Genomic DNA, 27,460 nt, shown 5'->3' with positions numbered 1-27,460 from the left:
CATTGCCTAACCCTTCACCTAAACGCCGTCGTTTCGTATTCCACTCCTTCACTCACACAGAAACAAAAAGTATAATCGGAATTCACAGAGCCAAAGCCTTTGCTTTCTTCTGGTTCTTCTAATCTCTGCAAAAACACTGCCCTATATATAAATCGGAAAGCCAATATAGGGAGGTGGTGAAGAAAATGACGGAGGTGGCGAGCTCAGTGGTGCACGAGGTCCTGGGCCAGAGGGCTCAGGACGTGGATGAACCTATCATCGACTACATCATCAATGTCCTCGCCGACGACGACTTCGACTTTGGCCTCGAAGGCGAGGGCGCTTTCGATGCCGTCGGCGAGCTTCTAGTCGCCGCCGGATGTGTCTCCGACTTCAACGAGTGTCGCTCGGTTAGTTCTCTCTCTCTTCCATTTTTGTGATGGATTTTCTCCTTTGCTATGTTTGGTTGCTCGGAAAGTTTGGGAAATGATGAGAATCTATAGGTTTATGATGATCGGATTTCGAATTATTTGCTCTTTTATGGTTGTTAGGATTTCGCACATTATAAGAAACTATTAGGTTTTATGATTTTATCGGATTTCACACATCGTTCGACTCATTTTTGCTTTTGGTCCGTTTGGTTGCTCAGAAAGTGTAGGAAAGAGCAAGGAAATTGGATATAGGGATATCGAATGTCTTTGTGTTTAATCTTTTGCTATTGGTTCGTTTGGTTGAGAAAGATAAAGAAATTATTGGTTTATGGATTTGCTCAGTAGAGTGTAATCTCTCTCTTTTGTGTCTGTTTGGTTGCTGTAGTAGAGAAGGAAGTGAAAAAAAATTGAATGGTGAAATGTTGGATAACTCATGATTTTTGCTATTAAGGGCCGTCTTTCGCTTTTGGCCAAGTTTAGTTGCTAGGAAATTGTAGGAAGATGAAATATTCTTTTGCTTGGTTTTGGGTCAGGGGTGGTGTAATTTTCTGAATACTATGTCCTTTTGCTTGGTTTCTCAGATGGAAATAGGGGGATTACTTTGATTATAATTGTATGGTTGTCCTTGCTGGGGGTCTTAACTTTACTTTTGAGCATGCTATTCAACACCTGATTCCACAGGCAATTTTGTCCCTATATTTTTTCCATGAAACTGAATTGTTGTTTTTAATTTGAATTTTTGGCTCTATATTTTTTTCGCTAAGTCAAAATTTTGTTGTTAAGTGCAGTTAAGATTATCCTTTTTTTGTTTTGTTTCTAGTATGGAATAATTGAATTTTCAGGATTCAGATTTCTAGGTTATTTTTTCATTGTTTATGATTTCTTAGCAGCTATATGAAAATAAAACTTATTGTTACAGTTGTTCTGTTGAGCCCATGAAGAAGTTTTATACTTTTCTTTGCCATTCGATATTTTGATTTAACTTTTGTGGAAGTTTTTGATAGGTTTGCAGCACACTGTGTGAAAAGTTTGGAAAGCATGGGCTGGTCAAAGATAAACCAATCATGCGAAGCCTTGCAACACCATTAAGAATGAATGATGGAATGGATGAGGAGGAAGCACCAAAGAAGAAACCTGAGCCAATAGAAGGTCCTGTTCTAACAGAACGTGACAAAGCGAAGATGGAAAGAAAAAAGAGGAAGGAAGAACGCCAAAGAGAGGTAAAAATTTAATATTAAGATACAATTATGCTGATCTAACTATTCTTGATGATCTTATTGGCAATGCCGGGTTTTGGTATTGTCTAGGCAGAGTTTTGGCCACATTGTTGTTTAGCCTTGTTGACACAAATTGGGTTATTAGTTTTGCACTTGTTCTAATTATTGTCTCCTTAATTATCCAGTCAGAATTCCAAATGCATTTAGCAGAAATGGAAGCAACCAGGGCAGGGATGCCTGTTGTTTGTGTAAATCATGATGGTGGTGGTGGACCGGCTGTCAAGGACATCCATATGGAGAACTTCAATATCTCTGTGGGTGGTCGTGATCTCATTGTGGATGGTACAGTCACACTGTCATTTGGAAGACACTATGGTGAGTTCTCTTTTGCTCCCTCACAACTCTTGCTGTCATTCTTAAGAGAAAAGAAGGAAACCAAAATAGAGTTATATATACATATATGCTAGTATCTTAGTTATTGCTAACTTATTTGTAATTATGTTAGCAAAGAAAAAACAAAACTTACGTCCCCAGATCTCACAATTTAAATTGATCCAAATGGGATGTGTAGTTGAACTCAGGAAAAATGATTGCAGCAGGAACTAGAACATGGGATAATGCTGGGAATTTGGTACAGGTGACTGTGAAGGATGGAATTAAAAGATTCATATTTTCATTGAATGGTAATGACCATTTCAAACGGATTAATCTGGTGTAAACCAGTTGCAGGAAATGTGGACTTAAGAAAGAGAAGGAGATAAGAGAGGGAAGGATATCTGTGTGTGGATAAACGAGACTTAAGAGAGAGCACCTGTAATTTTGGGAAATAAAAAAGATTTATGACATGGTTGCTGCTTTCTTTTTTAACCGTCAGATCTAATTAGATCCAATGCTGTAAAAAATGTGTAACTCTTAAGAGTTACTCCAATTTGTAACTTGAACCTATCTCATATTATATATATATATTCTCTCCCAGGTCACAACTGCAAGTTGATTCTGTCGGTTCTTTATAGTGGTATGGGGTACGGTCAGCCAATTGCCAATTTATTTTTCTGTGTTGGGGGTGGGGGCTGATAAAGTTAGTTCCAGCTTACCTTTGGTTACATGACAATTTTCTTCTGTATTGTTATTGCCAGTTAGTGCATTGCTAAGATCAGTTTACAGTCACTCTTGAAGAGTTGACATTTTCCTCTGAGATTATAAGATTGTTTTCAGTTTCTAAGATCTTGTCCATGGAAGATTAACACAGTTTCTCTTTGTTTTGAAGATTTGTTTAGGCCCTGTTTGATGGAAAACATTTGGGCTATTACCTTTTAAGTTGATATCTCCATATCAATTGTTGTGATGGTGTTTTAAGCATAGTTATTAGAATTGCGACTGGATTGTAGGATAGTACAATCCTACAATCCCTCTTTATCCAAATGATCCAAATTGCATGAGGATTGGCGGAGGAGTAGAATCGGAGGTCGGAGCAGGATCAGTGGGATTGCACTGATACTATCAATCCACACCTTTATGGGCTTCTTCTTTGGCTTCGGGCTAAATAAATTTTGGACTGTGTTGACTAGGTTATACTTACTCAGGTGATTTTAGCTCAAATACAACCCATTAAACATTTCTTAAACAAAAAAGAGTCATGGATGAGATCATCTTTAGCCGATCATGGGATCTCACTTCATTTTTCATCTTTGGTCTTCTGCCTCCACAGTGCAACTCCTCCAGTTTTAGTTGATTGAATTTTAGCTATGCTTTTCTTCTTCTTACATATTTCTAATTACAGCCAAAATTTTTTTGTTAATGGGTTTGGTCAAAATTCTTTAATTCAGAGTCGATTCTTTTGCGGGTTTGGGATAATTCAATGTTTATAGTCAAATGCATGTAGAATATGAGCTTATTTACATGTGGGTTTATGAGTTTTCTACTTTTCTAAAGTTTCTTTATGGTGACTGCACAAATTTTTAAAGTTTGAACTTTTATGTATTTGGCTCAATAATTTGTGCAATATTTTTTCTGGCTCCTTTAGGTCCTCATTTCATTTAGATGAATTAATATATAGGTGCTCACAAATTGGGTTATTCTGCTATTTTCCATTGATTGTTTGGTGTTTATTTTTCCCTCATATAAATCTATTTTAGTCCAATTTTTCTTATAAATTTGGTTTGGCATGTAGTTAATTTGAAATATGTTTTCCTTTGCTTATGTATTGGTAATTTGGCACTTTGTTGGTAACTAATGACCTTTTGGCTAATTTTATTTCCTAAAAAACTGTAGATAATTTAGTTAATAGAAATGTAGTCATATAAAGTATACTTTTGGACTTATCAAAAACAAAAGTATACTTTTCGATTATTATTATTATTTTTTTTTGGTTTTAAAAAAGTATATCAATTTATATCTACATTTCTATTAACTAATTTTTATAGTTGTAAAAAAAGTTAAAATTGTTCAATGTAGTCATATAAAGTGCCTATCAAAAAATGTAGTTATATATAGGCGGAAAGTGGTTATTGTGGATTGGTGTTGTATGTGTAAGTGGAACGGGGAGACTACTTATCACCTACTAATACATTGCCCAATAGCCCAAGAGTTATGGAATATGGTGTGCTCACTTTTTGGGGTATGTTGGGTCATGCCACGTGGTGTTGTGGATCTCTTAGCAAGTGGGTTAGTCAAGTTTCACAGACACAGAACTAAGGTGCTTTGGAGTATGATCCGTCATTGTCTTATGTGGGTCATTTGGAGGGTAAGGAATTTACACACCTTGAAGGGAGTGAAAAGTTGATTCATGAGTTGAAGCTTCTCTTCTTCCAAACTTTGTTTTACTGGGCAAATGCTTCGGGTGTTTTTACTTTTAACTCTCTGCCTGATATGCCTGATTTTTGTAATTTTTTTGTTATTTAATTTTTTCTGTTTTGCCTCTTAGCATACTGCCTGTGTGCTTTGTTTTTCCTTGTAATTTCTTTTAACAATTTTCAATGAAGTTTATTACTAATCAAAAAATAAAAAGTAGTTATATAAAGTATAAAAATACTCTATATTGAATTTGAAAATTTTTTATGGATAATTTAATGATTATTTAACATACATAATTAATACCAATTTTCTTTTACCTTTTTCTTTAATGAAAAATCGGGTCTTACGATCCTTGATCCGATCTGTAAAGCCACTCCACCAATTCTACATAGGATCCTGATTCTAACAACCTTAGTTTTAAGTTTTTTTCATTAACTTTTCTTCCTAATGTTGTTTTTGACACAATCATGCAAAGCACCTGCACCGATGCAAGCCATATCTATAATATCTGATTTATGGGTTGGACTCTAGTTTGCCTTATTCATGACCTTCTACCTTTAGTGAAGTTCACCAACAATTTTAGGATTAGAGTATTAAACCCAAATCATGTAAATTAGTGTTCCATTAGTGTGGTTTATGTTTATGATTTCTTTCCCATCTAATTTATCTTAACATTACAACCCTAATTCTGAAACTTATCATGATATGGATGCTTTAAAAGGATGAAAATATCATGATTCATGAGGCGGACATCTCGGAACATGTCCGAGGCATGTACCTTTATCAGAATCCATTTCAATATTTTGAGACAAATTTTACAAGAAAAAAAGAAAGGAAAAAGAAATTTAAGAGAAATTCAAAATTGTTCAGATTCAGTTATTGAAATAAGTAAAGAGAAATATACTTGTAAATAAATATTTGATGTGCTTACAACCTTTGGAAACTGTATTTGAAGTAATATATAGCTGTTGGATTGCAACTAGTTTCTTAACTCTGAGTTTGTCTGACATTTTTTTCTAGGTGTAATAATTATTAAGCTTTTAACACTTCAATTTGGATGCAGGCCTTGTTGGAAGAAATGGCACTGGGAAAACAACTTTCCTTAGATACATGGCTATGCACGCCATTGATGGTATCCCTGACAATTGTCAGATATTGCATGTTGAGCAAGAGGTGGCTGGTGATAATACAACTGCATTGCAGTGTGTTCTTAACACTGATATTGAGAGAACCCAGCTTTTGGAAGAAGAAGCTCAATTAATCGCCCAGCAGGTTGAATACATACTGTTTCAATTTCGAGACCAGCATTAGTTCTGATTTTTAGCTTTATAACTGCTGTTTCTTTGTTGCTCTGTTTGCATTGAGGTTTTTGTTCTCCTGTAGTGTACCTACTGACAATATTGTGGTTGTCTTGAAGAGAGAATTGGAGGTAGAGGATGCAACCAGAAAGAGCAATGGGGAACCGAATGGGGTTATGGACAAAGATGTTACGGCACAAAGGCTTGAGGAGATATACAAAAGGCTTGACGCAATTGATGCTTATTCTGCAGAGTCACGTGCAGCCACCATTCTTGCGGTCAGTTCACAAATCTTTTGCAATTATCATTGGCTTTATTTTTTTGGGGATGAGTGACACATTTATTGAATTAGAGGTGTATAGCCCAACTACACAGGATGTGTACAATAAGTACACCCACAATTAAACAATTAAGTTACATTGATCAATCAAATCTAATAATTAAGTTTGAAAAAAGAAAATAATCCTGTCACGTCCATGCAATTATCATTGACTTAAAAAAAAAATCCATATTGACCTAAGCTTGAACTAATAGCTGGGCATTTGGAGCTGGCTTCAGCCCTACCAGAATAGAAAAAAAAGACACAGTAGGGCATGTTTTGGACAAACAATATATATATATATATATATATATTTTTTTTTTTACTTAGCCCCTTCGCAGTGAAAGAGCAAATTAAAAAAGGATAATGATTCAACCTCAAACCCACTTAAATGTAGCAGATAACAGCAGGGCCCGAAAATTAATAATGCATATTCAAATCATAGGAGTTAGTAATTGACGATATGCAAGGTGAAAATTGAAACCAGGCGAGAACAGTAGGTTAAATATATGTATAGACAATGAAATTATGAAAAAGTAGTGGGATGTGGGGTGCATAGTTGCTGTATGTGCCTGGATGAGAGAGAGAGGAGTTGGATCAAGTCATTGTTGTTGAATTGTGGTGACCAGATGAATCACTTGAAATTCTTGACTTTCCATTAAAATCTTATGGTTGCCAGCATTTTCTGAATTAAAAAAAAGCCATGTCAGTATTTTCTAAATTAAAAAAATAAAAATAAAAATAATTTTTATTTTTCAATTTTAGTTTAATTAAAAATAAATAAAAGAACGAAAATAAAATATTATTTAGTTTTAAAGATTGAGAAAAAAATTTATAGCAACTTTCTCAAATATTGTTGAACTTTCTTGACAAACAAACACATCACAAAATATAAATATATCAATTTTTAGACACAGAGCAAATTCAGATCTCTCTCTCTTCAAAAGCAAGTTCAGATCTCTCTCTCTAACTCACCCTCGTTCTTTTCCTCTCTTGCTGGTGGTGGTGGTGGAGTCATCCCATGATGAGGAGAGGAATGAGTAGTGGCGGACGGATCGAGTTGTAGTCGACGGACTGGACCTCAGTCTGCATTGGAGGGAGCTGATTGGGTTGGAGGTTGGGGGAAGAGAGAGATCGTAGATTTGGGTTTGCTTACCCAAATGAAAATCTCAAAAGCTCTTTTTCTTAGATCAAAATCTCCCTCTCTCTTTCATCTTTCTAAACCTCTAAAGCTTTAAAGTCTCTCTCTCTCAGATCGTGGATCTGGGAAAATCTCTAAAGCTCTCTCTAGGATCAATGGTTGTGAAGTGGTGGTTGGTCCGGTGGTGGGTGGGGGTGGATCGTTGGAGGGGTTTGTTGTTGGTGTGGGTTGCAGTGGCTTTATGGACTGATCTGTGATAGTGGCGGTGACTGGTTGTCTGATCTGTTTATGTGGGTTTTAGATTGCAGGATTAGTTAGTTGGTTGGTCAGATCGGTGATCATTGGTTGGGTTTGTTGTTGGTTTGGGCTTCGAATTGCAAGGTATTTTCTGGGTTTCGGGTTGTTGTTGGGTTTATTTTAAATATCTGGGTTTATTTTATTTTATTTTATTTTTTATTATTTCATGTGGATTTGATTATTTTTCTGGGTTTAGGGGTTTGATTTGTTGGAGGTTTCGGTGGAGGATAGGGATTTTGAATGAATTTTTGCATGTTTATTTGCTAAGAAAATGTAATAAAAGAAAAGAAAATATTGATTATTTTAATTTTCTGGGCAATCTTCATGTTCTTTCCCGAAGAACATGAAGAACACGTTACTTTGTTCTTCCGAAAATAATGAAAAGAAAAAAAGAAAAAAAATTTAATTACTCTTTTTAACTAGATTGTATTTTATTTTATTTTTTGTTTGTTTTTATTTTATTTTTTTTACAATTAAAATTAAAATTTTTTTGCATTTATTTTTAATTAATTAATTTGCTGATGTGGCATTCTAAAATATTTTTTTAATGGCCACGTCAGCTCTATAATTAGCCACGTCAGCATTTAACATGCTAACAATGCACTCTGTCTGCCACGTCTGATTTTTCTGGGTTTGTTTTATTTTATTTTATTTTTTATTATTTCATGTGGATTTGATTATTTTTCTGGGTTTATGGGTTTGATTTGTTGGAGGTTTCGGTGGAGGATAGGGATTTTGAATGAATTTTTGCATGTTTATTTGCTAAGAAAATGTAATAAAAGAAAAGAAAATATTGATTATTTTAATTTTCTGGGCAATCTTCATGTTCTTTCCCGAAGAACATGAAGAACACGTTACTTTGTTCTTCCGAAAATAATGAAAAGAAAAAAAGAAAAAAAATTTAATTACTCTTTTTAATTAGATTGTATTTTATTTTATTTTTTGTTTGTTTTTATTTTATTTTTTTTACAATTAAAATTAAAATTGAGAAATTAAAATTTTTTTGCATTTATTTTTAATTAATTTATTTGCTGATGTGGCATTCTAAAATATTTTTTTAATGGCCACGTCAGCTCTATAATTAGCCACGTTAGCATTTAACATGCTAACAATGCACCTTGTCTGCCACGTCTGATTTTTCTGTTACTTGGTTGACGGTAGGGACCAAAATAGAATCGATTTTCTGAAGTCAGGGACTGACTTAAGAGCAAAATCAATTTAGGGACCAAATCAAGAATTGGCCCAAATTGTAGGGACCAAAAGTGCATTTTTGCCTTCTCCTATACAAACCTATAAAAATATATATATATATATATATATATATATATATATATATATATATTCTCCCAAACAAGCTGGTTACTCAAACTTCTGTTTCGGTATATTATCAAGACCATCAGCTCTTTTTGTCTGAGATACTATAATTTTTATATATACTATTTCAGGGCCTCAGTTTCTCTCCAGAGATGCAGCAGAAGGCTACAAAAGCTTTTTCTGGAGGATGGAGAATGCGAATTGCTCTTGCTCGTGCGCTGTTTATAGAGCCCGATTTGTTGCTACTAGATGAACCCACAGTGCGTTCTGTGTTATGTTTCTCTTTCACAATATTCATTCTGTTCTGTTGGATTTGGGGCATACTTATCAGTTAAATTTAATTATTTTTATTTCAGAACCATCTTGATCTTCATGCGGTTCTATGGCTGGAAACTTACCTTACGAAATGGCCAAAAACATTCATAGTTGTTTCTCATGCAAGAGAATTCTTGAACACGGTAGTACACCAGCACACCTTGTTTCTTCTCATATTAAGATATCTCTATAATTAGTTAATCTGTTTATTCTGTGTAACTTGTATCATACAATTGTTTGAGGTGTCTCATTTTAACATCACTATATTCCCAGGTAGTCACGGATGTTCTTCATCTACAAGCGCAAAAATTGACCGCTTACAAGGGGAATTATGATACATTTGAGAGGACACGGGAGGAACAGCTTAAGAACAAACAGAAAGCATTTGAGGCAAATGAACGCTCCAGATCTCATATGCAGGTATTTTCCTGACTGATGATATCTATATATGTATTTGTGCTTGTTAGGTTTTGTTTGTTGGTATGTATCTGTGATTGTGAAGTTTTAATGATGTCTATAATTATTATATCAAGTTCAAGTTATTCTTTTGTATCCATCTTACTATTTCCATGTGCCTCTTATTTGCTATGTGTTGATGAGAGCTAGCTTTGTACTTCTCAGGTAGTCAGTCTATGTTCATTGTTGAACAAACAGTTCTCTGTTACATTTGTGGTTTTTGTTTTATATAGCTCTCTATTCTGTTACTCTGTAAATGGACCTAATTATTAGTTCAAGGGACATTTACTTGTGTAAAAGATGCATCACCACCATATTACCATGTCATGGCCAGTTGGTTGCCAAATTACCCTTCTGACAGGCGTTCACCTTGATTTTTGGTTAAGTTGGAAAAATTTTCAGAATAAACTGCATCAAACTTTCCATTTATAGCCCATTGTTGCTCTCTCTCTCCCTCCTGCCTGTGTTTTCAAAATTAAAGTAGCCATTGTTTGACTTGAAAATTATTTTCTTTTCTGGCAGGCCTTTATTGACAAGTTCCGCTACAATGCAAAGAGGGCATCTCTTGTGCAGTCAAGAATTAAGGTACTTATTATCATTACTAGTATCCTGTCTCTCTTTAAATCAAATTCCGACTCCTTTTTTTCTTCTACTTTATTTTGTTGGGCCTGTTGCACATCACTCAAACGGTTTCAAAAGTTGTTTGTCATAATTTCCTTATGTTTCTTAGTCCATTCATCTTGGTTTTACGCTTTTGTGTCTTAAAGAATTTACATGTCTACGTTCTTTCTGTTGGATTCTTCAGGCATTGGATCGGATGGGTTATGTGGATGAAGTTGTCAATGACCCTGAGTAGGCACATCTGTCCTTTTATAGTTAATTTTCGCTGATGCATGTAGAATCAATCTTTATATGAGTTTGCTCTATATCTCTTTGTAGCTTTGTGTGCTTAAAACTTATTCAACATTTTTTGTCTGCAGCTACAAATTTGAGTTCCCAACTCCAGACGACAGACCTGGCCCTCCTATAATAAGCTTCAGGTTTGCTCAGCTCATGTCGCAAAGCATTGAATTTCTGTTTTAAGTGATAACTCTCTGGGTTGTGGATTGCCTACTATGTAATTATTGTCCACATTAAATCCTTTGATTCGATATTGTTGAAGTGTTTTTAATACAATTCCGTTATTTATAAAAAAAAAAAATCTTGTTAAAGTATTTTAAAGATTAACTTTAGATTATATAGAATGTTTATTGAATAACCTTCGGAGATTGCCACTTGGTTAGATAGAATTCTTGTCGAATTGTTTTGATGTTTCTTCAATGTTATTGCAGTGACGCATCATTTGGTTATCCTGGAGGGCCCTTACTGTTTAAGAATTTGAATTTTGGAATTGATTTAGACAGCCGCATTGCAAGTAAGCATGCTAATCCTAATGAATGCTTCTATTTCTTCTCTTGTACCTCATCTATTTATGTGTTTTATGGGTTATTTTAATGGTATTGTTATTATTATTATTTGTGGTGGAAGATGAAAATGCCATTCTGATGGTTCTCTCTCTCTCCTTTTGGTGACACCTTATCTTTTAGTACATGTAGACATTTTTGTCTGAGTGTGATATAATTATGATAAATTAGGGCCTTCAGTACAATGATAAGTGCATCATTTTTCTGCTATATTGTTAATTCACAGTCTATATTGGTTGTTTGACAAGTTACTCTCTTTGATTGGTTTTCCAATTTGTTATGCAGTGGTTGGCCCAAATGGTATTGGCAAATCAACTATACTCAAACTAATTTCAGGGGAACTACAACCAAGCATGGGGACTGTTTTCCGTTCTGCTAAGGTACCTTACGCTCTTTTTCTTTTATCACCAGTAGTAAATGCCAATCTTAAATTCTACCAACTTCAGGTTACAAATAACATATAACAGCATTACTCATCAAGTGATGGTAATAAAAAAAGGTCACAAATAGGATGTTTCCATGTATACATAATCCATGTTGCTTTATTAAAGTTTTATTTGATTTGATTTTTGTTATAAACAGTTGTGTTCTTCTCATCTTTATCACATTCTTTGTAAGGCATAGAATACCCTATATTCATTTCTGCAATTTCTTGCAAGATTGCAGTTAAGTTTATCTGCCTATATCTAATGGGGACTAATGCTTTGTTTACAGGTTCGAATTGCTGTTTTTAGTCAGCACCATGTGGATGGGCTTGACTTAACTTCAAATCCTCTTTTGTACATGATGCGCTGCTACCCAGTGAGTTCTCAGTAAGCTTTATTTTTTTTTTTGGGAGCACTTTAGTTGTTTCCCTATAGGGGGTGTCTGTGGATAATTTTTGGGTATGGGAAGATTTACATCCTGAATATTTCGTCTTATTTTATCTTATTGCATCCTTCCCTATGGGGGGTGTTTGAATTTTTGGGTATGGGATGGGTTACTTGGAAAATTGTGATATTAGATTTTAATGTCCATTGCAGGGGTCTCCAATCTAAGCAAACTATAGTAAATTGCTTTCTTGCTCTAGTCTCTATGAATTAAGCAAAAGACTTAAGGTTACAAAATGAATTGTATTATCCAAGGGCAAAATTTTCTTTTGTTAGTGTTATGCAATAGGCGTTAGGTTTAAATTTAGACTGTAGATTCTCTCCTTTTTTTTTTTGGTTTTTTTTTTTTGTGGGGGGGGGGGGAAGGGGTGGTGGGTGTACTGTAAGGTAAGTAGTTTGTGAGGTTCATTCCAGACTAAGCTCAAGATTGGGTTTGGGTGGGTCTCTGGTGGGTTTTGATCAACCCTTGATATGATTTAGAGTTCCTATAGAAATAATTTTTTTTTGTTTCTTGCTATTCAGAATATCCATGCTTGCAATCTTAAGATCAAATTTCTTATTTAAAGTTTTCTTCTTGCAGGGTGTGCCTGAACAGAAGCTCCGATCTCACTTGGGTTCTTTAGGTGTTACTGGAAATCTTGCACTTCAGCCAATGTACACGTTGTCTGGTATCTTTCCTTTTTCTATCTTTGTTTTTAAGATAGATACTATAGTAGTGATGGGACTTGATCTTCTAGATCCTAGATTTGACTTCGACCTCAAGTAGGTCTAACTACTGGTTGATTAAATTGAAGACCTGCAAAACAAGCATGTGAACTTAATGCTGATTTTGGACGTTGGTCACAGAGCTAATCTCAACAGTGTCCTTAACCATTATTCCCTAAATACTAACTTCTGTAATTGATCTGAATGAAATATTAGGTGGTCAGAAAAGCAGAGTTGCATTTGCTAAGATAACTTTTAAGAAACCACACATACTGTTGCTTGATGAGCCATCCAATCATCTGGTAAGTAAACGTCTCTTTCTTAACCTGATTTGTCTTTTCTATTCTTCAGAGAAATATGTCATTAACAAGGTATAATGAAATTGTGATGATCATACGTGTAAAACAGCATGAAAGCTTCGTTTTCCAGAAGTTGTTTTTCTTTGAGATAAGTGGAATTTTTTGGTACGTTTTTGTAAATGGGAAAGTTAATTTAGGAAGAAATCCCAAGGATTTTGCTGTAGGATAACGTTTCCTGCAAAAGGAGATTAATGCTTTAGTTAATGAAATTTGCAATTTTTCTGATCTGTTTTGTGAACTTTAGTGTTTTTTCTTCATGGTAAATAAGCTAGCTACTTATCTCTTGTTCATATATCATGCAAGTGATCAATTATTAAACATGCCCTAGGTCACATTTTAATGGTAGTATATCTCACTGAACAGCATATTATGCACATTTTCTTGACTTGAATTTCTATTGTAACAATTGAGGCCTCGTAAAGCAAATGCAGTTATTCTGGATTCCAACTTTTGAATCATACGAAAATTCCAACTGCTGACCAGGGATTTGTTTTTAAATGAACTGTAGGATTTGGATGCAGTGGAAGCACTAATTCAGGGTCTTGTTTTGTTTCAAGGAGGCATTCTCATGGTATTATACATCTGCCCTTCATGACTCCCATTTGCAACTTCTAAGTTATTTAGTAAGAAAATATGAATTTTGCATTTCTATCTTTCTTGTGGGTGTAAATTCTATGTTTGATTGCTTGCTTACAGGTTAGCCACGATGAGCACTTAATCTCTGGTAGTGTAGAGGAGCTATGGGCGGTATCGGAAGGAAAGGTGACACCATTCCATGGCACATTCCAGGATTACAAGAAGATGCTGCAGTCATAGAAGAAAAACTTGTCCAATTCAATCTTTTTTGAGATGTAGTCCTTTAATTGATTGCAGCAAATTATAGGGATGTGAACACGTTCCAAAAATTGTAGAAACGATTTTGAAGTTTGTCCCAGTCGTCTAGTTGGGAATCTATAAAGATAAATTATGCTAAAAGAATGAGAGATGTAGTTAACTGGCCAGTGTATTTTGATTGTACAATATAATTATATTGGCTTCAATTTTCAATGAATTAGCATACCCGTGTACTTGATGCATTATTTTTCATCAATAAAACTTATTATTTATCTGAAAAAATCTCATATCTGCATGGGATGAAAAATGGGCAGAAGAGCATGCTAAAATAAAACTTTTATAATTTTTGTTTGCAGTTCCAAGCATAGTTAGTATTATACGGAATGGAATATATATGGTACAAAATAAATGTATGTTTTATTCGGTTTAGGATTTGAAAAAAAAAGTATTCTTAAAATATGACATAAAAAACAGAAATAAAAAAAAAAAAAAATTTATTATGTACAAGTATAGTACAGATTTGAACAAAATAATTGACAATAAAAGAACGGTTGTATAAATCAAGTTATTTATTTTATTATATTTCAATTTAGTAGTTTATTTATTTTATTTTAATATAACTTTATGAGATGGTAGTAGCTAATTGAGCATATAATATATTTAAGATATTTTTTTTAATTAAAAAACATTTAGCTATGTTTTAAAGCAAAATACATTACAAGTGAATGAATGAGATGAGGTTTAATATAGCAAAAATAAAAATGATTTATTATCTCATTTATTATAATTTAAAATAATTTTATTGTGTTTATTTTATTTAAAATTTAATATACATACATATTGTGTATGGCAATTAGAAGCAATCATTTAAATCGTAGAAAACTCTTAATAGATAAAAAAAATCATATTATAATTAAATAATGAAAACGTTGCTGTTATATATATATATACATGGGATTAAAAAATTGATGTTGAAATTTTCATTGATGCTTATAAAGAACTCTATTGCCAATGAAAGTATTGAATTTAATTAAGTTAATTTTTTTTTTTTTTTTTTTTTTTTTTTTTTTTTTTGTATAAGTATTATAGTTAGCTCTACGCGCTTGTGTTATTCACATGAGTTTCTTATCCATTCTCATTTAAACACGGCAGGAGAGGAAGTTAAAAAAATGTCAAAAGAATAAATCTAGAATCATACTAATCACACATCCAATTTTATAACTTATTGATTTGTGCGACTAGAGTGGTGGACATTTTTTTGCCCACTATTGAATTTTGAGATCCACCACTTTTATTTCCGATCACTCATAATTATACAAATTAAGAAATTGTGAATGAGTATGGGAATGGTTATGTTTGTAATATCATCCCCCAGCCAAATTAGAACCAAAAAAAAAAAAAAAAAAAAACAATATTTAAACGGAGTGGATATAGAATATTGAGGTCGATATGTTGGTCTCTCTAAGTCAAGCTAATTTTTTTTTTTAAGAGCATATATGATGCTCTAAGTACCTAAAATATCCAGAACTCTCCCACCCTCTCACATCAAATTCAGGACTTCATGGTAAATTTACAAAGGAAACTAAACCAGGCCAAACCCAAAACCCAAAACCAAAAACTAGTACTCTTCTTTCTAGTTTCTACTTCTCCGCCTTCCTCTCTACCCAACCCGCCAAATTAACAAACTCCTCCATTCCATTCCTGATTCCACCCTCTCCCGCCTACACCATTCTCAAATCCCAATCGTCCTTTATCCAAAATCCAACGGCCGATATTCAAATTCCCCATACGATCCTCGTGCTGGTTACATCAACCAATCAGCTTACCACCTCTTGGCATTCAGTTCTCTGTAACTAACAAGTAACAACCCATCCCCAAACCGCCAAAACTAACAAACCCCTCTATCCCACACTATATAAATCCCTTCCCGTATTCTCTCTCATTTTTTCTCACTGCAGTCACAACACAAGCACAACAAATTTCCAATTCTCTCGAATTCCAAAAGCAGAGCAGAGCAATGGCTGGTGTGAATGAAAGGGTGTACACATCGTGCCTGCCTCACGAAGAAGACACTGGTCCCGTGGCCCCAGTGTGCACCTACAACTACATAGGTGAAGTCCTCCATATTTACGTAGAAGCTGCAGGTGCCACTCCTGTAAACACCACTGTTTCCCTCACCAATGTAGCGCCCTATGAACTGACTGTCAACGCCGTCGTACAACGTCCCAACAGGGGAGACCGCCACTACCGCGCCTTACTTCCGATGCCGCGCCTTTTCTACCTGCCCCGCAGATACTTTGCAAGGAGTGTTTCCGATGGCCTCATCCATATCTGGTTTCCTTTCCAACTACTCACAAACACGTTTCAAATTCCGCAATATATCTGTAATTAAAGGTATCCATCATTCTTATCATTTTCAAGATTTATCTTTAAGATTGCTTATGCTGTATGGCTTGTTCAGAGGTCATGTCTTTGAAAATTATGAGGTTTACACTCTTCAATGTTAACTAAACAAGTTCAATGTGTATGGAACTATACATGAGCAAGGTTAATAAGCACAATTGTTAATCAAAATTCAGTGTTGTTCTTGCAGAGGACAAGCATTTTTTTCCATGTAAGTTTCTGTCATTTTCTTTTTAGGTTACTGGCCGGTTTGTCTTTTGATTTATTAATCTTGCTCACGTTTTATAAACACTAGAATGTGCTCTGCCCTGTTATGCATAAGAATAACATATTAGACTCTGGTTAAAAGGAACGTCATTTTATGTATAAGATATGCACCGATGAACAGCTAGCAGCTTGACTTAATGCGATCCAGATAGTGCATCGATCATGAGGAGAATATGCAGCATCAACACTTGGTTCCAGACAGTACCAGTTTATTAGTAAAGTTTGTTATCTTTTTTTTTTTTTTTTTTTTTTTTTTTTTGTAATTGAAGGTTAGAGTCACGTGCTTATTATTGATTTTGTCATGTGCTTAATTGTTGATTAGTTAGAAGCCATGTGCTTACCAGTTAGTTAGTTAGACGATTAGATCAGTATAGCCAGCTGGCAGTTAGTGTTAGTCAGTTAGTTGTGTCCAAGGATTGTCAGAGGCATGCAATGAGAATTCAGTCTGTTCTTAATCCTATTCTTCTCTAATCCCTTTATGTTCTTTTCTCTCAATCCTATTCTTCTCTAGTATTAATTATTAAAAGAATGATCAGAGATTAAGTAGTTAACTGGCCAGTGTATTTGATGAATGTACAGTATAATTATATTGGCTTCAATTTTCAATGAATTAGCATACCCATGTACTTGATGCATTATTTTTCATCAATAAAACTTATTATTTATCTAAAAAAATCTTATCACTGCATAAGATGAAAAATGGGCAGAAAAGCATGCTATAATAAAAATTTTACAATTTTTTTGGCAGTTCCAAGCATGGTTAGTATTATATGGAATGGAATATATATGGTACAAAATACGTATATGTTTTATTTGGTTTAGGATTTGAAAAATATATATTTTAAAAATATGACATAAAAAACATAAATGAAAAAAAAAAAAGTTTTAATTATGTACAGTATAGTACAGATTTGAACAAAAAATTTGACAATAAAAGAACAATTATATATGTTAAGATATTTCTTTAATTATATTTCAATAAAAAAAATTAGCTATGTTTTTAAGCAAAATACATTACAAGTGAATGAATGAGATGAGGTTTAATATAGCAAAAATAAAAAGTATTTATTATCTGATATTTATTATTATTTAAAATGCTTTTATTGTGTTTTGTTTATTTGAAATTTAACATACATACATATTGTGTATGATACGATGCAATCATTTACATCGTAGAAAAATCTTAATAATAAAAAATTCATATTACAATCAAAGTATAATAATGTTAATACGCACACATATATATACATATATATATATATATATATGGAATTAAAAAAAATTAATTTTGATAATTTCATTGATGCTTATAAAAAACTCTGTTGCCAATGAAAGTATTGAATGGTTAAAATATTTTTGTACAGGAATTATAGTCAGCCCTACACACTTATGTCATTCCCATGAGTGTCTCATTCATTTTCATTTGATAATTGCAGGAGAGCAAGTATAAATTTAAAGACAACCAATTGCACACCCAATTCCATAATTTATTGATTTGTGCAAATGTGATTAGTGGACATTTTTTGCCCATTATTAACTTTTACGATCCCCCACTTTTCATTGATCACTCACAATCGTGCAAGCATGAGATTGCGGATGAGTGTGAGAATGGTTGTGTCAATAATATTGTTCAAGCCAAAATAGAAAAAAAAAAAAAAAAGATTCAAGAACAATCAAGCTTGAATGACATCTACTATATCAACACGAATTATATAAAAAAAATGTCAGTATATATTTTATACATCTAATTACAAAAAACACTCTTTTCATAATAATTTTATTTCATACAATTTTTAAAAATCTAAACCTAATTGTATATATAATTATGATTATGGTATAATAATAAGCTTATTTAATAATTTTGCCTTTTTCGCTGTCACCTAAGCTAAGCTAAGTTCACAAGATCTTAAAAATTCAATCCAAGCCAAGCTAGGTTTACAAGAGATTAAATTCAAACTGAACCTGGTGTAAAAGGTCTTGTTGTACCTCCAATAATAACATGACGATCGTGAGTCTAACTCACAATTTCAAAATTGAAAAAGTGAGTTAAATTCGTGATTTTAGTGTTATTTAATACTTGTGTTAGTTGTGTGTACACACACTAGTGTGCAATAAGTTTTACCCTAACATAACATATTAGAATTAACCACCAGCGGGTGTGGTACAACTGGTAGGTGATTGCTAAGACTTCACCACATCCAAAGTTCGAGTTTTTGTGGAGACTGTAATCGCAATTTTTGGTAAGTCCTAGAAATCAATAGAGCCTGCAGTGTGTGTGAGTTCGGGGTCTTTGAGCTCTAGTTCAAGTTGGTGGTACCTATAGGCTTACCCAAATGTGTATTATGAGGCGTGAGACAATGATTGCCACACATGAGCCCCTTTTTTGTTTCTCAAAAAAAAAAAAAAAAAAAAAGAATTTCACACATAGAAAAATAGAGTATGATATACAATCACATCTTCATAAATTCATATGTGTGCATTTGGGATTAAATTATAAGTCAGCTTATAGTTTTTTCTGCCTTACAGTTTGCAAGTCTCACAAAAAAAGTTTTTTTTTTTTTTTTTGGGTAGATTATTTTTTGCGGAGGTGAAAAATTTAATACAATTAACTTAATGCGGGTTACATGCTATGTTTTTTCTGAAAACGCCAATCACTTTTTACTTATTGCAGATCCCATTTTATTTTATTTTATTTTTTGGTACCGTATGTTCAACCAAAAAAAAAAAAAAACTAGATAAATTGTTCTGAAATGAACACATAATATAATACAAATGAAAAAAATTTGAGTACAATACTATGTGTATTCCTTAGATTCCCCCCACTTGAATTTTTAGCCATGTGGACGGTTAAATCAGCACAATGCATAAAATGCCCAACGACTCGCCCTCGCCCACCCTCACTCTTAAAACTAAGCCGAGAGCCTCATGGTAAATTCACAAAGAAACCATACCCACCACCTGAGATTCTGAGAGAAGCCAAAAGCCCAAAACCCGTACTCTTCTTTCCACCTCTTCGCCTTCCAACTTCCAACGCCCAAACTAACAAACTCCTCCATTCCATTCCACTCCACCCTCTCCCGCCTAAACCAATCTCAAGTCTTAACGGTCCTTAATTCAAAATCCAACGCCCCATAAAAACAAATATGGAATTAAAAAAAAAAAAATATTTTGATAATTTCATTGACGCTTATAAAAAAATCTATTGCCAATGAAAGTATTGAATTTAATTAAGTTAAAATATTTTTGTAAAGTATTATAGTCATCCCGATGCCATCATGTCATCGTTACTACGAGTCTCTTATCCATTCTCATTTGATCATTGTAGGAGAGCAAATCAAAAGAAAAAATTAATTTAAAGACACATTCAATCACACACCCAATTTTACAGCTTATTGATTTGTGCAATTATGAGTAATGAAATTTTTTTGCCCATTATAAACTTTTGTTATCCACCACTTCTTGTCGGTCACTCACAATCATACGGTACCAGTCTGGAAATTGTGAATAAGTGTGGGAACAGTTGTTTTTGTAATATCGTTCTCCAGCCAAATTAGAAAAAAGAAAAAAAGATTCCAAATGGATATAGAGTATTGAAGTTGATGTAGTGGTCTCTCTAAACTAAAGTATACAAGACTAATTCTAGTATCACTCAAAATGTCACAATTTTTGCTAAATTATCATACGTGGCAAATTATAATCACCGCTCATAGTTTGCCGCATAGATAATTGTGACAAAATGATTTTTTCCACGATCGATTCACCAGGAAAGTAAACTTGTAAAACCACCAGAAACGCCAAAGGCCAAAGCCAGAACCCTTACTCTTCTACCTCTTCACCTTCCGCTTTACACAACCCAACCAGCCAAACTAATAAACTCTTCCACTCCATTCCACCGTCTCCCGCCAAAACCAATATCTCAAATCTCAACCGTCATCAATCCAAAACCCAACACCCCATATTCAAATTCCTCAAACGATCCGCGTGCATGTTACATAAACCAATCAAGCTCACCTCTTCGTTATGTCAACCAATCCATCTCTCTCACCACTCAGATAATTCATTTCCCTTTCCCAATTCTCTCATTCTCTCACTCATTCATTCACACAAACACAAAAATTGATCAATCTCTCAATCCCTTTCTTCGATTCCAATTCCAAGAGCAATGGATGTGAATGATTATGTCCACACGGTGTGCCTGCCTCACGAAGAAGACACTGGTCCCGTGACCCCAGTGTGCACCCACAACTACGTAGGTGAAGTTTTCCATGTTAACATTGATGCTCCGGGGGCCACTCCTCAAAACACCACTGTCACCATCAGCAATATACAGCCGTTTGAAGTGACTGTCGACGCCGTCGCACAACGTACAAACAGGGGAGACCGGAGCTATCACGCCCTACTTCTGATGCCGCGCCATTTTTACGTGACCAGAAACATTGGCAGGAGTGTTTCCAATGGGATCATCCATCTCTGGTTTCCTTTCACAACAAGAATCACAACCACTTCGGCTACGAGTACGATTCAAATTCCGCGGGTTATCCAGTAAAGGTATCATCATTGTTATCAATTTCAAAGTAGCAAATACAATGGTAAAAGTAATAAAACCAATATCCACACTTGCAAATGTATGCCATGTATTGCCTACTGATATACATGCTTTGAAATTGGCTAGATGAATGAATATAAATATTGCGATGTCAAATTTCCCTCCTCTCAATTCAACACTTAATTCTCGTGCAATTTAGTGTTACTCCCACGTATTTTTTTCAGTAAGTTTACCAAACAACTATTAGACTGCATGCACACGCACACAAAGAAAACTGTGAGCCTTAAGCAATTAACCACATCTCCATTAATAACAATGCAAGCACGTACATCTGCCAAAAACAAGGTACCGTACCGCATCAGGTAGTGGGTTTACAAAAGAAGCAAACCAAAAATAAGCATCAAACAGATAGAAGATGAGTAACTGAATGAATGTACAAATTACGATTTACCATGGTAATTAAAGTAAAGAGGCAAACCAAAATCACATCCTTGGTGATTGCTGTGTATATATATATATATATATATATAATCCCCTCCGCAAGTATGTGTAGCATGAATTTCAGACGAACATCAAGCTTCCTTAGTTGATGGTGAGGAGGGAACATGACTATAAATTAAAGCTCTTCACAAACAAGGGGAAAGAGTAATTCTATGACTACAAATTATTTTATAATATTTTTACAAACAGTTGATGTGTCCAACTTCTTATTGGTTTTTATCTAGATCCATTGCTAACATCATTTTTTTATTTACCAATAATCACTCACCACATTAGCACTAAGCAATTTATAAAATTTTTTGTAAAAAAGTTTGTATTTATAACATTTCTTGAAAAAAATATATGCTTTCCATGACCAAGGCACTTTTTTTTTATTTTTTTATTTTATAATTTTTATGGCCATATGCAGGTAACCAAAATATTAAGGTGCTCAGAATTTCAACAACCCATGTAAACTGAACCAGCAAAATAAGTATGACTTCATTCATTAAATCATTTGCCTATTCCAATAACAACCTTTTGATTCTACGAGTCATTATATTGAAGATTGTTTATCGCATGAATGGCTCGTTCAGAGGTCAAATGTCTTTGGAAAAAAAGAAAAGAAAAAATTATGTATGGTTTCTTAGGTTTATATTATTCAATGTTAACTGAACAAGTTCAGTTAATAAATTTGTCAATTAAGACTCTTAATTCACATTTCTGTTGTGCTTGTATATGATAATGTTGAAATTGTGTGCCTTGCATTTCTTTAATTTTTTATATTTTATTATTTAAGCTGGTCGACTTTAAAACCTTATGTTTCTTTTAGTGTTCCAAGTATTAAAAGTTAAAACCATGGCATGCATATAAACATGAAGCTTATTGGCCAACTTACAGATGATAAACTAAATGGTTAACTGAGCAGAGGAATGGTAGCCACATGGGGCAAAAAGGGTAGGATATGGATTAATTAAGGGAGGAACCATGCATGCAAGTTGTGACGATGTTGAAAAAATATGGGTGAAAATATTATTTTGGTTCTTATATTTTGGGACCACAGTTAATTTGATATTTACATTTTGGTAGCCATTAATTTGGTCAATGTTATTTTCAACTTGTAGTCAATTTGATTCCCATCTTTAAGGTGCTAATGGAAAATGTCTATGTGGCAAACAACGTATACATGTGACACATTGAAGCTGATGTGGAGAATAAAATAATAATAAAATATTTCAATATGTTTTTAATAAAAATATATTTCAAGCAGAGTAATTCTAATGAGTAATAAGTTTTACCCTAACATGACATTTTAATATTAATTTTATGAGAAATATAAAAAGCGGTCTAAAAAGTTAATTATTATTTTTTTTTTTTTCTTTTTTGCATAAAAAAGTTTCTAAAATTGGTCTATTAACAAATGGAGGAGAAACTGAGAAAGAAAGAAATGGGATTTGGAATTGGAAGAGACGACTGACGAGAGGAGTTGTCAGTTTGCAAAGAAAAGGACAGTTTGCAAAGAAAAGGAACGTCTGGACGTGTGTTTAAGCTAAGCACACCATTCATGACTTTATTCTATAATCAATTCCCAAATCACACTGCTATCAAGGTGTATACCTCGATCCACAAAGGATACCGATTCCCCAATCAGAACTATCAATCCTTACCTTATATCTTCAAGTGTGAATGGAAGGGTCGGGAGAAAGATGCCCATATACTCGGTCAAAAGAGGAAGGATGCCATTCCGTTTACATTAGAAATAGGTACCATCCTTCTTAAGAAACCGCACTTTTTGTCAGGAAATTGTGAACGAGTGTGGAAATGGTCATGTTTGTAATATTGTTCCCAAGCCAAATTAGGGAAAAAAAAAAAGATTCAAGAGGAAAAGTAATATTTAAATGGAATGGATATAGAGTATTAAGACTGATTTGGCTAAGTTCACAAGGCTAATTCTAGTACCACATAAAAAGTTGTAACTTTTGCCACAATTATCCTATATAACAGATCGTAAAGTTTGTCAATTTCAAATGGATCCACCACTCATAATATACCACGTGGACAGTTATGATATAAATTGTGGTTTTTTATGTGATCCTATAATTTTTGAGTTCACAATCCTCCAATTTAAGGATTTTTTCTTGGCAAATATTTAGTTTTTGCAAAAAATATTACTAAAAAGCCTATGCCCAAAGTTATTTAATAATGCAGCCTCTTTTGAGACTTGATTTTGCTAAATTTGAGTTTTTAGTAAAAATCGAGTGTATTGAAGTCAAGTTATAATCAAATGAGTGCTCATGTAGATCTTTTGATGTGGCATTTTAAAATTAAATATCTCACATGGAACTTGAGTTTTGTAAGCTCGAGTTCCTTCAAACACTAAAAAGTTAAAATCGAGAAAGACAAGACACAAGTATTTTATGTTTGATGGAACTTGAGTTCTGCGTGAAAATTTCTCATTTACAATGTCATATTAGATGGTCCATATTAGTGTCCATTTGCAACTAAACTCAAGTTTCAAAATAGTCTAAAGTTAGGTTCTTTTAGATATATACTACTGTAAGTTTCTTTAAAATCTTTTCCCTCTTTTTCATGGGTTAAAAATATTTAATATTCTAAAAAAAGAAATAGTCTAGATAACTAAATAATTCCGAAGTTTTCACTTTTCACTGATATTTGTTTGCAAAAACTGAATATTTAAGAGCATATATTATGCAATAGGTAATACCTAAAATATCCACGAACTCTCTCCCACCCTCTCGCATCAAAATCAAGACTTCATGGTAAATTCACTAGGAAACTAAACCGGTAAAACCACCTGAAAGGCCAAAGCCAAAGCCAGAACCCGTACTCTTCTAGTTCGACCTCTTCGCCTTCCTCTATACCCAACCCAACCCGCCAAACTAACAAATTCCTCCATTCCATTCCACCCTCTCCAGCCTAAAACATTCGCAAATCTCAACCGTCCTAAATCCAAAATCTAACGGCAGATATTCAAATTTGCCCAAACGATCCGCGTGCTGGTTGCACCAACCAATCAGAGCTCAGCTCTTCGCATCTCTCTCTGTAACTAACTATTCATTCCCAAACCGCGCGCCAAAACTAACAAACCCCTCTATCCCACACTATAACCCGCCAAAACTATTCTGAAATCTCACCGTCCTTAATGTAAAATCCAACGCTCCAAAAATATCCCCAAACGATCCGCGTGCTTGTTACATCAACCAATCAGAGCTCACCTCTTGGATAATTCAATTCCCTCTCTCACTCACTCTCCTATATAAATCTCTTCCCATATTCTCTCACTCACAGGCCACAGCACAACACAAAATCAAATATCTCATATATATATATATATATATATATTTCTTGAACTATTCGAAATTCCAAAAGCAATGAATGTGAATAATTTTACTCCGTGCCTACCTGCTTCTGCTGAGGATGGCAGTGTTCCCGTGAAGCCAGTGTGCATATACACCTGCATTGGGTCCGTCCTCCATTATTTTGTGGAAGCTGCAGGGGCCACTCAACAAAACGTCACCATCAAAGTCAATCGAGAGCAGATGGAATTCATCATTGAGGCCGTGGTACAGCGTGAGCACAGGGCAGACCGCCGTTACTACGCGCGAATACAATTATTGCATACCAATTTCTACAAATATTCATATCAAAACATGGGCTGGGATGTTTCTAACGGGGAGATTCATGTCTGGTTTCCTTTCAAATCCATTGACCAATCTTTCGGATTCCCCTTGATTCTCGGCACAATGAACAACAACAATCAACCACAGCAGCAGCAACCAAATCCAAATGTTCGCTACCAACGTACAAAAGGAGCTCAGAAGATATGGATCAACACTGCTGGAACCAACCTTCGAGATGTGAGGGGCCACATGGATTTTTCCACCGGCCTATGCAATGTGAACGGAGTGGCAGATGGTGGTGGCGATCAATTTCCAATGGCCATTCCTGTTCCTTCTGGATTTTACGACCGAGAAAAGTTCAAATTTGGTGTTAGAGGTTCTCTCATTCTACTCAACTTACCATTTAGTTCAGAAGAACCCGTGAAACTTCGACGCCTAGAGTTTTAATTATAGCTATATGTAGGGTTATCACATATCATACTATGTACTTGGTTATATAAATTTCAGTTTATATTTTAATGTGTGTGATGAATTTGGCTATGCTATTTTGTTGTTTGTTTTGAATTTGGAATAATGTTGTCTCTTTGATGTCTTTGACTGCTTAATAAGAAGATACAATAATATTGTCTCTAAACCAATAGAATTTAGTTGATTCAAATGCCGGCTTAAGACACTGACAATGAGTAAAAATATATTCCTCTGTTCGAAATAGCTGGGATAGGTCATAGATCATTGAACCTGGAACAATATTATTGTCTCTTTGCTGGCTTTGCATTTAGCAACATACCAACATAATCAAAGGTAGTTTATAATGTTTAGGGATCATCGTGGCTGGTATATATTTCGTCGGTAAATTATATGAGCATCCTGTCTAGTTCTTTGGAATTATTAAATCTCATTTATGTTAAGCACAATATAAATTTTCAATTTGATTTTAAGGATTTGTATCAATTAAAATGAATAGCAGCTAGTTATGGCTTTAGTTCTCTTATTAGAACGGAAATTTGATTTTATTTCCTTTTAAATTTAGTAGTCCATTGGCATTTCAAAACGAACATTACTTTGACAAGAAAGGAAAGGCATTGGAATTCTTAATCTGCCATTGGTATCTTTTGATATGGTTAATTGTTCATGTAATTTTGGTATTGCTCACATCCCCTGCATAAAAATTGATGACCAAGTCTAGATGAGATTCCTCCATTTGATAATTAGGCACTAGTTCCACATGTCTACTCCATTATATAAGCCAAGTTTCAGTTTTAATTTTACGGCTAGGAGGTAATCATCCCTTGCTGTTTGGTTTGCAATGCTGAAAACTCCACTTGTTTTCTATACTATTCGCTGACTTGCCACCTCTTTGGAATCAAGTAATCCTGTAAAAACCCTCTAGTTTAGCCATCATAATGCTGGGATTCAACTTTCATACTTCCACTTATTGAGGTAGGCTTGTCTGATGGCTATGGTTAATTTTGTAGCTTAAAGATGCAGTGCAACTCTGTAAAGAAATTGCCTTCCAGTAGAAAAATGTAATACTCATAAACATTAGTTCACGTCGTTTATTTTGAACTTAAATTTCGTTTACTTGTGGTCATGATGCATTTAGGAGAATATATTTTCTTTTTATCTGTATTTGCTACATATTCAACCGTTTGCATTTCTTAAGAATACTAGTTCGAGGATTCATTGTTTTTGTTTCTGAGTTGTAAGGCGCTTAAACACACCTTACTAAGCTGATAGGTCTGATCAAGTGTTTGCATTCCACAATGACTTGATTTTTTAATTATAATTTCAAGGCTTCTCAGAATACTGTGCTTCCCACCCCGCCTCCTTTCTTTTCACATTCTGTCCATTTGTGAAGACCTAAACTAAGATGATCCAGTTACTATCAGTGACAACTGCCCCCTATTTGAATATTCTTGCAGCTTTATTACCATTGGGGAATCTAAGATTACAGTCTTGTTCGTTGTTTAGGAGTTTCCCTGGGCATGCCCATCCGAAATTCCAAATCCATGAGAACCCATTAGAATAGAGGAAAAAAGTACATCATATTTTTCTTTAAATGATTATTAAAAACCCTTAATCCATAGAAAACTATTGAAAAAGAAAGGAGTAACAATATTTAAACAGAGAAAATAATCTGTATTAAAGTGTAGGGTTTTTCAATTGAGAGGTTTCCTTTGGTTGATGCATGCCAGATAGTTCATGTTTCTTATTTGCAGTTTGCTCTTTTATCCTGCTTTAGTCTGTTTTCTAACTATTTATGCGAATTAATAATAATGATAATAGAAACAAGATATGTTACCTTTTTTCTTTTTCTATTTTTTTTTTTAAAA

At 34.1% G+C, this 27,460-nt stretch overlaps 1 protein-coding gene across 1 annotated transcript; it reads left to right on the top strand.

The window, feature by feature from the left end:
• The first annotated feature begins 29 nt into the window (after nt 1-29).
• On the top strand, nt 30-14,007 carry LOC126713260 (ABC transporter F family member 3). Its single transcript, XM_050412965.1, has 18 exons — nt 30-389; nt 1,415-1,630; nt 1,813-2,002; nt 5,484-5,692; nt 5,838-5,996; nt 8,921-9,049; nt 9,146-9,247; nt 9,378-9,524; nt 10,083-10,145; nt 10,366-10,412; nt 10,541-10,600; nt 10,892-10,974; nt 11,309-11,403; nt 11,738-11,824; nt 12,473-12,560; nt 12,814-12,899; nt 13,465-13,527; nt 13,653-14,007. The coding sequence occupies exons 1-18, from the start codon at nt 186-188 to the stop codon at nt 13,770-13,772; spliced, it is 2,148 nt and encodes a 715-aa protein (XP_050268922.1). The 5' UTR covers nt 30-185; the 3' UTR covers nt 13,773-14,007.
• Nucleotides 14,008-27,460: the final 13,453 nt, after the last annotated feature.

Source organism: Quercus robur, chromosome 2, assembly GCF_932294415.1.
Source record: "Quercus robur chromosome 2, dhQueRobu3.1, whole genome shotgun sequence".
Taxonomy (NCBI): Eukaryota; Viridiplantae; Streptophyta; class Magnoliopsida; order Fagales; family Fagaceae; genus Quercus; species Quercus robur.
Note: the sequence above shows the minus strand (reverse complement) of the source record. Positions and strands in the feature narration are given on the sequence as shown.

Coding starts and splice junctions, on each gene's coding strand:
- LOC126713260 (XM_050412965.1), top strand. CDS start 186: ATGACGGAGGTGGCGAGCTCAGTGGTGCACGAGGTCCTGGGCCAGAGG. Junction 11,404..11,737: donor CTGTTTTCCGTTCTGCTAAG/GTACCTTACGCT, acceptor CTTTGTTTACAG/GTTCGAATTGCTGTTTTTAG. Junction 12,561..12,813: donor GCCAATGTACACGTTGTCTG/GTATCTTTCCTT, acceptor ATGAAATATTAG/GTGGTCAGAAAAGCAGAGTT.